The sequence below is a fragment of the Saccoglossus kowalevskii genome, chromosome 16, assembly GCF_978046115.1.
Source record: "Saccoglossus kowalevskii chromosome 16, keSacKowa6.1, whole genome shotgun sequence".
NCBI lineage: Eukaryota > Metazoa > Hemichordata > Enteropneusta > Harrimaniidae > Saccoglossus > Saccoglossus kowalevskii.
Genome location: NC_140656.1, coordinates 9550016 through 9561938, shown reverse-complemented (window position 1 = coordinate 9561938; position 11923 = coordinate 9550016). Strand labels below are relative to the sequence as shown.

The 11923-nt window shown below is 32.3% G+C and overlaps 1 protein-coding gene across 1 annotated transcript in view; it reads right to left on the bottom strand.

Moving 5' to 3' along the window:
* Window positions 1–5577: 5577 nt before the first annotated feature.
* Window positions 5578–11923, bottom strand: part of LOC100378961 (uncharacterized) — a 31445-nt gene continuing 25099 nt past the window's right edge. Inside the window, exon 2 of the mRNA XM_002734169.3 lies at window positions 5578–6602. Within this exon, the coding sequence (XP_002734215.1) occupies window positions 5592–6587 (996 nt within the window). The 5' untranslated portion in view covers window positions 6588–6602 and the 3' untranslated portion in view covers window positions 5578–5591. The remainder of the gene's footprint in view (window positions 6603–11923) is intronic.

The following is an 11923-nucleotide window of genomic DNA, read 5'->3' as shown; positions in this document are numbered from 1 at the left end:
ACATTCAGCTCAACACGTGTTATGAATCAACATTATGTCAACATTCAGCTCAACACATGTTGTGAATCAACATTATGTCAACATTCAGCTCAACACGTGTTATGAATCAACATTATGTCAACTTACCTTTTATACAACATCATTTTATTAACTCAATACAGTACTAAATATTAAGGTCTAAAAGAATTTGTATTGAAATTTTTGTTTTCCTGGATTTTAAAAGAACTTTCTGTGCATGTATGTGCTTTTCATCATTTGGGTGCACAGTTACCATTGATGTATTCACCCCTGGTATCTCATGGTCCCCCTCAATAATACCACCTCTGTCAACATGAATGAACTCGTCAGTACATTTATATTTGTTTTGGGATTGTTTCATACAACGAAGAACATATTAGCACTGTTCTTAGAACACGTTGCTTTTAGGTGTGAACTTGATAATGTAGTTCATATTTGTTTTCTTTAAAATGCCAAGCAATAATTCAATTCAGTGATCATATTTGCAACTAAACCTGGTACTGTACTGTAGAGTTCAGTTTTTTTTAGCGAGAATTGTTTTTGTTCATATGTCTTGTATTTGTATTCATTATTGTATGCATTTTGCCATTGACAATATTCACCTCTGAAACAAAAATCTATTTCACAGTTTTAAACAAATTTGGTGTGAAACATTGGCAGAAAACGACTGAATTCTTGGTGAATTCTATGTCTTGTGGTGGCGCTATTCATTATTGGAAGTGCTTTTCTTTTAAACTGACCGGTGATACTACATACTAGTATAGTATGATAAATTAGTCCCATGGTGTGGCTTGGATATTCTATTTTAAATGTACATGTAGGTTCAGGGCTTAGGGAGCACATGGAGGATGATTTACAATATGATTTTAAATGTTTGTGTAACTAGTGATTTACCATTGTCAATAAACTTATGAAGGAGTGAGAGTCTTTTTTTTTATTGATTACTCTCATCTTGTTGTAGTCTTTAGGTAACTAACTACAGGAATAACAAAGGAATAGACCATTTTCCGTACACTGCGAGAATCACGCGTTATGCGTGAAATCGAACGTAAAAACAGAACAAACAAAGGTCGTAGTGGCGTCAAACATCGCTTGGGATTCGACAAACGCGAAAGTATTTTGGGGACATTTCCATGCTTAATAATGTGCTGTCCACATTTGATGATAGGCAATTTCGATTAAGTAAGGGTATTCGGAAGCAATATTCCTCTGTCGAAGATCGGCCGGTCGGTGTGAGCTACGAAATAAGGAAATTCGAGTTCAAAATCAAATCGTTCGATTTTTGCGGCAGACGTTCGACGCGCATCTTTCATGCATCTCGCGAGATCTCGCAATTGTACGGAAAATGGTCTATTACAGGAGATATCTCACTGTTACTACATCAGGAGATGAATCTGTAAACACATGTTCATAGATACACCTTATTGTAGATGCATGTCAGTGGACACCTCGCTATAACATGTCAAGATATGCCTAATCAGAATAACAGAATAAAACCACACACATGCAAACAAAAAACGAGGCATTATTGTTCATGTAAAGGTTTAAGTTTTATTGTTTTAATACAGGGCAAATTTTTATTTTGAAAACTCAATGAACACAATTTTAACGTACATTATATAACCATAGATGGTCAATGGTATAACCATTAAGGAGCTTATCCTGTGACATTCTAAACCAGCTGTACACTTCAGCAGAAAAATATAATGTGCCCTCTATAGGCAACATACAGAAATGCCATCCATTGTATCGGCTGAACCATTACTTTTAAAGCAAGACAAAAAATGTCTCAACAGTGCGTCAGCAAAAAAATGTTATAGGAAGAGTAATGTTTGACATTGTTTCTTAAAACCCCTGTTTTAACCAGTCTGTAGCATAGAGAAGATAAACTTAAATTATTTCCTTATTATTGCTTCAAATAAGAGTTCCAGTTTATTTAAAAACAATATTTTTCTGTCAGGGGAGAAAAAAGAATTTATTTTAGTAATCATTAATGTGAAAAATGTACACTGCAATAAATCGTGAAAGAACTTTTGTGAATATAAATATGGAAATAAATAAATTACCTGAGAAAATAAATATAATAATTAAAACAATAACAAATTATAAAAATAGCAAATCAGTTGGAAGATGGAAAATATTAGTGGATGATCAATTTTAATGGTGGTGCTTGTTTCCATGGAAACATACTAGTAGATAGAACTTTACTAGGCTAGTTTTCAATTTTAAAATACAATTAAGTCACATGTGACATACATGTGTAAATTGTTTTTCATAAAAAAAAATCCATGAAATTCCAGCACAAGTTTTATACCAGCTTCAAAGAGTCATGGTACGACATAATACCTATATGAAAAGACATTACAAAACAAAATTGATTAATTAAAAATAAATTATTGTTATTTTACAAATAAAACGATTGCCTGATAACCATTTATGGGGGGGGGGGTTGCTCACCGGGCGATTGGCATTTGATTTGTGACAAAAATCAAATAATTACAAAACTGTGTTGTTCTATTTCAGCGAAATTTGACATAAAATGTTTTTTTTTTTTCAACACTGTCAAAGAGAGTTCATTCACTACAATTTTTTTTTCAAATTAGTTTAAGCAATACTGAATTAATCTAAATTTCTTTTACCTTTCCTTCAAAAAGATCTTTAGCATTAATGTTGAAAGTGTAGTTTATTCAAAATGTTTATATTACTAGTCTTGAAATTAAACAATAATAGATTGTGGCACAAATGTATGGGGGAAATTTGTCGCGAACACATTTGATGCAGTGTTGAACATAAAGTTTTGGTGTTTCAAAGAAGAAAAAAGATAATTGTGTCTAAAATCACTAGCTCTATATAGCTATACTCCACGTTATGAAATTATCTATTATTTCATGATTATCAACTCTATAAAAATGTGATTATAATGCCAAAATGAGAAGAAAAAAACATTTTAAAGCATGAACCTCAAAATATAGGGATTCTCATAGACACAACGGAATCAAAAATTGACAAGTTTTGTGGGGACAGTAAAGCTTGGACTATCATATATCAGAATTATGAACACTGCCCTCTATGGCAGTTTTACAACTATATATTAATATATACGAAATACATGTCCATTCAGTCATAATATTTTATGATTTTGATTAATAATATGTCAAATAAGTGCAGCACAGTCTCCGAGTTAAATTACATATATGTTACCATAGCAACAAGCAGTACCTTTGTATATCGGTAATATGACTTCTATTACATCACAATTATTAAATTCTGAAGAAAAAAAATTTCATGAGAGTAATGGTTGTCAGAAAAATTACAATAATTTGTGGCAGACATGATTTCACGGTGATTCTTTATCAAATGGTATACTTTTTTTTTAAAAAACAAATTTTGATCACAAATAAGATAAACAAATAAATTAAGTAATGGACAATGAATAACTGAATCAAAACAAATACTAGTAAATAAATATTTAATTAAAATACAAATCAACAATGATTAGCATTATTTAAAAATATTCACAACAAAAAAATAAAATATGAAATATTGTAACATCGTTATTCGCATTCTTAATGGATGCCGATGTACAATTTCAAAATAAACTTTCATATTTATTATTCACAAATTCTCAAAATAATAATAAAAACAGGTAAGATAAAAAAAATTAATTGAATTAAGTATTCGGCAGTTATGACAGATTGTATCTATTTTTAAAATTTGCTTTGAGCATAAGATAACATGGAATTTGTATACAAAAGTGTGACATACGGACCAAACAATGGTTTCTTTTTTATCATAAACCAATCAAAAAACACATGCAGCCATATGGTCATGTAGATCATTAGACAAGCATAGTCAAAAGCATATACACCCATGTCATCACACTACAATACAAGAATTAACATGTTTTATGCAATGGAATGTGGAATAATTTTGCTTGCTCAGTATAAATTCATTTAAGGCAGCCATATTGTTTTATTTTTTGGTTTTGTAATTTAGCTATTGAATTATTTAGTTTTAACATTTAGTCGCGACACCAAGTATCAATCAATATCAGGTGTCTCTGGAAATGTAATCAATAGAAAGCAATAGTCAGTAAAATCTAATTATCAACATCGCATTCTAACCACATTTGTTCAAATGTTTAAATATATGAACATGTTTTTGAAAATTATTTTATATGAAAAAAACTACATCATGTAATAGAATATAGGAAGTGTGTAAATTTCAACAATTTAAATAAATTATTAAATGTTTGTATTCATAAAAAAAAAAAATTAAAAATTTTAACAAATCTCATAGTTCAGGTAAAGATGAACAAGGCCAAAAAATAAATAAATATAAATATCTGGTCACCACATACGTCAGAATAAAGCTAAGAATCGCATCTTATTTCTTGTGTTATTGTTGAATATTTCTATGAATGACCATAATAAATTATTTTCACAGCAATTATAAAATATGCCCGTCAACACATATACGGTACATCACATCACAAAACCAGTGGAAAAAAAAAAGTTTTTTACCAGAATACCACAAAATATGTACTCTGTATCAATCAAAAAATACCTGCCAGTATGTACAAAGCATCATGTAAGTCACTCAGAAATGTTCCATTTTCGATCATGCCCATGTAAGTTTATATATCCAGTATGCAATGCACATTACTGTGAACTTTATTGTCTTTGTGCATTGTTCCTGTATCTCATTAGTATAAAATTATGTTTCACATGATTTTGATAAGCATATTACGGTAAATATCGCCAAAGGCAAAACAAAAAGTTTGGGTTTTTGTCATTTAACGTATCAATTTCACACATCATTGAAGTGTGCGACACACGGTGAATGGGGAAACATTTGTTTTCTGTTTCAGATAATGTTTTATCAATTCAAATCAAACTTTATAATTCATGTAATCATTAACATTATTTACTAATTGTATCTTGTTGTCATGGTAATGAATCATCTTAATACAAAAAATACTAAAACCACATCACCATGTAATTTTTTTAATTTTCCCTGGGACGAGAAAAAAAAAAACCTTTGTGGGCCGGCACAGTAAAAATAATGCAGAAAATATACAGTGCGTTGTATAAATACTACAAAAATATGTCTTCTATTAATAATGTATGTGCTTAGTAAATTTTGATTCTCAGTCAAATCTCTTGGTGCAATTCTAAATGTGTGCGAAAATACTTATTGCCAAGCATATTTAGTTTGTTTTCTGGTGATTAGTCTGTCTCAGACATAAAATTCCACAGGAATTATTTATTTTTTTACATTAGCCATTATGGAATGCAGGGAAATGGCGCCCTCATGTGGCACTAAAGTGTACACTTAAGGCCAGCTTGAAAAGAATTTGTGTTTATACATTAAATTTGTTTATTAAAGTGTTATAGAACTTTAATGGTTCATGCAATACCATCTAAATTTACTTTACCACACGACTCGCAGATTCAGGAAGAATTCAGGATTCATACTCCCTAATACATTGTAATGGGTTCAGTGAGTTTCACTGTGTCAAATAAATCAAACAGTTAAATCCCAAAATAGAATGAAAAGTTAGTTTTTAAAATTTAGATGTATTTATCTTTAGGCACATTTAGATAGCCTAGTTCACATATTGCTTTATACTGGTCTGGAACCTCCATCAATGCATGCAAGGCAAATGCTGGCTCAGCATATTTCGATTTAGCGCACACTTTATGAAAATCAACAAACTGAAAATTGTCAAATTTCCGTTTTGGAAGCATGTCGTCATATTGCCGCATAGTACCCCAGGGGCCGTCGCCAACACCGACGAGTATGATGCTCAATGCATAGTTGGATGCTTCAACGATCGCCTCCACCGTTGATTTATCATTTTTCAGCTGTCCATCTGTGATTATCAAAAGTATGTGATACAAATTAGTGTTTCGGACATGCTCTATAGCTTTGTTTATCACTGGCGCGAAACTGGTTGGTCCACTGAGTTTAATGTTTGGAACTATTTCATTGTAGCAGCGAAGAACTTCACCAAATCCTCGACACTGAGTCCAATCTTTTTTCACTGGGAAGATACTCACATTTTTACTTTCCGTATCTCCGAATCCATACACCGGAATCAGGTTATCGCTGTCAAATTTTTCCAAAGTTCCTCCGATTATTGCAATAACTTTCTGATAAGGATTTACAATCTTATTTCCAGAGACATGATGAAGCGATTTATTTCCAAAGACCTTCCTCCCTTGCCATTCGTTGCTGGCGGTGAAATCAATCCCAACAATAAGATGACTAGTGTGAAGACCTGCTCGCTTTATTGCCGATGCGACGCCATCAAAACTTGAAAAGCGATCGGTGAATGATGTAAAGTTCGTCACTTCGTCATGAGAAAAACCCAAGCAGGCAAAAAGACTTGTGTCTTGGAAGATAAGCTCCTGCTTAGACAACGAGGTGTCATCGTCAACCATGCTGTCTCCTTTCTCACGTTGCTCTTTTTGATACTGCAGGTACAGCATAATAAAAGTCATCCAGGCACATATGAATAATACAGTATCTAGTATCATGTTAACATCAAGTATCAGCAACGTCATTTAAATTGTATTATCCTGAAAAATATAGAAATAAATAAATAAATATAGGCCCAGAAAATAAATTGTATTTGAAGCATGCACATATTTATTAATTTTAAAATTGTTTCTTGTTTAACGTAAATCTTTTCTCCAAAATTCTATTTTGATTTGGTTTTGGCAGGATTTTAATATAATAATTTCACTTAAAATGAGAAGGCATCTTTTTTTGTCAGAATGTGAGTTTAATAACAGTATAATTCACAATACAACCATTTTTTTTAAAAAGAATTTTATTTGATAACTAACAAGTTACTATTTTGCAGCCTGTTATGTAATTTCAAGATAACCAAGTCTAATCAGATAATCACTCCAAAAATAAAGACAAAAATTTCCCTACCTAAAATTGTGTGAAATAACATACATTTTGTATGTTGTTTTTTTTTTTTAATTTGATGTTTCATTTTATTTCATTTTTATGTTTCATTTAAATATATAATTTTCTATTGGTTATATGTTTTTATGAATATTTTTAAAAATACTGTACTTTTCCCACTCATGTTCCTCCCTGGGTATAAGCCACCTTTTATTTTAATAATATGTTGAAGCAATCTCCGGATATATTACCACGTATTGAAAATAACGATGCACATTGTTAATTAAAATATGCGTGTAAAAATTGTGTTCCATTGCATGGAAAATTGCAGATTTATATGGTGAAAGGTGACAATAGCTGACTTTGGCGTCCAAAGTGTTAACCAATCAACTCCAGCCATGGTCTTTGTTGGTGCTATATAAAGCATGACTGTGTTGAGTTAATAGTGACTTCAATAGCTACCGGGGTAATGACATACATGTTGATAGTTATGTCACAGCCAGACAATGCTGCAATTTGAAAATTTTAATAAATTCTAATCAACATTTGAATGGTGTCGTCAAGAAACTTGTCTTGTCAATTTGTCAAGAATAATTGTGAACTGTGCAACTGAAATACACTACCTACTTATTTTAAGAATAAACACATAACTTAATTCCCAAGCATTTCTTTCACCACTAGACCTCCTTGCCCAAATTTTCCTGCACTTTTCTTATATTCTTCAATATTTCTGGAAATGAATTCTAATTTTGGAGCCAACAGATGAAATTTGAGTCAAATTTGAGTTTTTACTCAAAAAAATTGGATATTTTTGTCCCAATCTTCTAAAGGAGAGTGCAGACTATAAACTGGATTTTTTTGTGAATTTGTAATGAAAAAGAGAAAACTGCTGGTGAAAAGGTTAATCTGGTTCTCACCTGGCTTTACCTTTTCTCAGACATCAATAATGTCAACGTTTTTTTTTTTAAATTTGCCCAAGTGGCTAGTATGAGACGTATTCAGACAGATCACAGTGCACAAATAAGATCTATATGTTTTGAAAGCTTTTAGCTTTTAAGCTAGCTGAAAGATAGTTTAAATATGTTGAATTATTGTTTAGACTGTGTTGGAGCTCGATAACAATTCATCTTTGTCTGAAGAAGTTACATACACAACTCAACTAAATGAGTTCCACCAGATGTGGTACTAAAAGTCTGCCGTATTGACGTATGGTTCCAAATAAATTTCAGCTCCCTGTCAAAGAGCAAAGTGTTTTTCTTGCATTGATTGCTTTGAACATTTCAGTATATACTGTCATTACCTAACACTTCAGGTTTTGATATAATTTTTTTTACTTAAATATGTTTGTTCTCATAAGCACAATCCTGACATTAAATTCACTGATTCTTTACACACAAATAATTTATTTTGACTGGAATTTAATTTTCGCAGAAACAACATTTTCACTGAGTTGAATATAAAATACAGGGAAAAATGTATTTTCACTGGATTTAATTTTCATCGATTTTTCCCTTCAAGCAAAAATAAACAAGCAGCCAGTCGGCTGAGATAGCTCCGCTGTTCGCAATGCACATTTCAATTAAAGAACAAAAGATATCATTAGAAAATGAACAATATGTATAGTATCAAAGCAATGGGACTTGCTGTTTTCAACAAGAATTCAAAAATATCACTTTTTACCAAAAATTACAAAAATATTCACCAATATTTGAGAATTAAAGATATCATTACAAAATGAACAAATCTGAGAGAGGTCAACATGTAGTACATATATATGTAAAATCAAAGCAATTGGACTTGCGGTTTTTAACAAGAAGTCGAAAATATCACTTTTTACATATACACCAAGTATCAAAGCATTCAGGCTTGTAGTTTTCAAGAAGAAGTCGAAAAAGTAAAACATTGACACGGACGACACACGACGACGGACAATCACTCATATGATAAGCTCCCTCTCAACAAAGTCGACAGCGGAGCTAAAAAGTTTCATGTTTAGAACTATAAGATAAGGATATATGACCATCTTCTTGTTTTTCATTATGACAATTTGATATGCAAATTAGTCAAACACATGCAGGATTCCCCTATAGTCATATCCATGAGTGGCTGCATTTCAGGTGGCTATAGAAACGTATACCGACAGTGACTTCTTTGAAATAAATGATGCTTACTTTGGCAACTATTACTGGATTACATAGTAAGTTTTTTATTATGCTATTACGGGCACAAAGCAAGCTTATTCTATCGCAGACACTTCCCTGTAAATTGGATTTCTAGGTATACTGACATATATTTCTAATTAGCAGTTCTTTATTGAAACACGCAGGGTTGTCTTCAATCATTTTAATTTTCAATCAATGTTTACGATGCCTATAATTTTCGCAATTCAGATTACACAATTTTAAGTGGTATGTGGCTAGCTTGTTCTGTTGACCGTTAAGAAAAGGAAAATATGTCATGCTTTTATAAGTATCCCTGTGTGGTAACATTTTATTGCATCTTTAGAAAATGAACATTTATATCAGTTAATTTTGTAGGCAATAAATATATAGGTAACAAAAAGTAATAATGTGTATGAATAAAATCCATCCCCTACAAACATTGTCATATTTTACTCTGCCAAATTAAATTACTGAGTAGTAACTTTGAAAGATTTGAATTTTATGCAAAAAAACTGTTCATCTTTTCATTAGGTTTTTCAGCCAGTTGCTATGGATAGGGTTATGGTTGCTATGGCTGTGATCATGGTAACTGTGTTTGCGATCATGGCTGCTATGGCTGTGGTTAAGATTTCTATGGGTATGGTAACAGTTGCTATGGCTGTGGTCAAGGTTGCTATGGCTGTGATCATGGTTGCTACGGCTGTGATCATGGTTGCTATGGCTGTGGTCATGGTTATTATGTCTGTGATCTTTGTTGCTATGGCTGTGATCATGGTTGTTATGGCTGTGATCATGGTTGTTATGGCTGTGATCATGGTTGCTATGGCTGTGGTAACAGTCGCTATGGCTGTGGTGAAAGTTGCTATGGCTGTGATCATGGTTGTTATGGCTGTGATCATGGTTGCTATGGCTGTGATCATGGTTGCTATAGCTGTGGTAACAGTTGCTATGGGCATGGTAACAGTTGCTATGGCTGTGATCATGGTTGCTATGACTGTGGTAACAGTCGTTATGGGCATGGTAACAGTTGCTATGGCTGTGATCACAGTTGTTTACTCACAAAAGTATTTTATAACATTCAAATAAAGTCCATCTTGTAAAGAATTTATTTATTTTTTATCATCAGGGTTCATATACCTGAAATGAAATAAAATGCATTTTCCAGGAATTTTTATCAGTTTTTTATGAGTTTTTCAGACTATTTATCACAACTTTGGTCATTATCTGCATTTTCAATTTTTTGTTTGGCAACCTGAGAATTGTAGTGTTCCATAATAAAATAGCTGACTTTCTATGCTGATCATTCAAATAATCTACCAGTATATCTTAAATTTACATTTTAATGATGATTTCAATAGACAACTTTACAAGTAAAGGATTTTTATGTCGATTGTTCATTTTCAAAGACTTTCCATGACTCAAAAGCATTTTTCCAGGACTTTCAGGGACATTTTGAAAATTCTGGGACTCTACAAACCTGATCTTTGAATAAACATTATTTTTCTTGTATCAATTCCATCTCATCATACACCTTGTATTGCCCAGCTCGTGACGTTATGGGAAGTGCGCCCTCACATCAGGGCAATAATTTCCTGTATAACGCCTGACCCAGCTTTCATCAATCAAAACAAAATGCATCATTCTAAACTACGTCCAGTGTTTGAGGTCACGCCATGGTAAAACTGTAATTACACCCATAAGGTATATGATAAAACCTTTATGAACTGGATACAGCTTTTGTGGCCTGAGGTCGTGTGGCAAAAGCCCCTGAGGTTGCGAGGACATGTACGGTAAGCTGTATGACCGAGGGTGGTATCCAGTCCATAAAGATATTATTAAATAATATAATAGTTGTTTTCACTCAATAATATACTTTAATATGCATCATTAACAGTAATTTACTGTTATCATATCTACCCATGGGAAGTGATGATTTTCCTAATGAGTACAAGATTCCCCTAGAGTATTAGTTCTCACTCATTAATTTAACTTTTTTACCACCATTGCCAATTAACCTAATGTAACCTTCCACAAAATAATTCAATAAGATCTTATCAGTATTATTTTTTCCCCTATTACAATTTTTCCTACAGGTATTACCATATTTGCTCTATTTGAAGCACATCTCTATTAGAAGCGCATAAAACCAAAATTTGCATTTTTTGTATACTGAATTATTAAAATATTACTTATTTTGACCATAGAAACATTTCTGTAATTAACATTCACTTATGACACAACATGAAAACGTAAAAAAATACTTATTGACAGACCAGCAAGCAATTAATTTTGGTCCTCAGTCTGTCTGTCCATCCATTCGTCTGTTCGTGTCGTGATCCTTTTTTTTTCAGACATGCATAGATTGTTTAAACTTGATATAAAAACAATGCATGCATATACAGTGACTCCTCGCTAAATTGTGGTGTCGGGATCCAAGTAAAACGAAGACTTATCAAGGGTCGCGAATTACCGAGGGGCGTTAATGCATTAAAAATGGATAAAATCATATACTAGTATACACATATGGGTTTATTTATAATACATTTTCTTTATTGAAAAGCATCACAGCCTATCAGGTTTATCGATGTCATCATTGTCGCATAATTTTGCACATTTTCTGTTATTTCCGCCTCTTGGTCAACTTCAAAAGCAAAATTTTCTCATCTTTTCTTCATTTTTTACCCATTCACGAATAGTGGACTCACCTTTCTCGACACAGTCAATCGCTGCAAGTTTTTTTACCTATAGACAGACTGGGGAGCTTTCACTTAAACATGCTGCTCAGTTGAGAAGTAGAGATCAGAGTGATGGATTCAACTCAT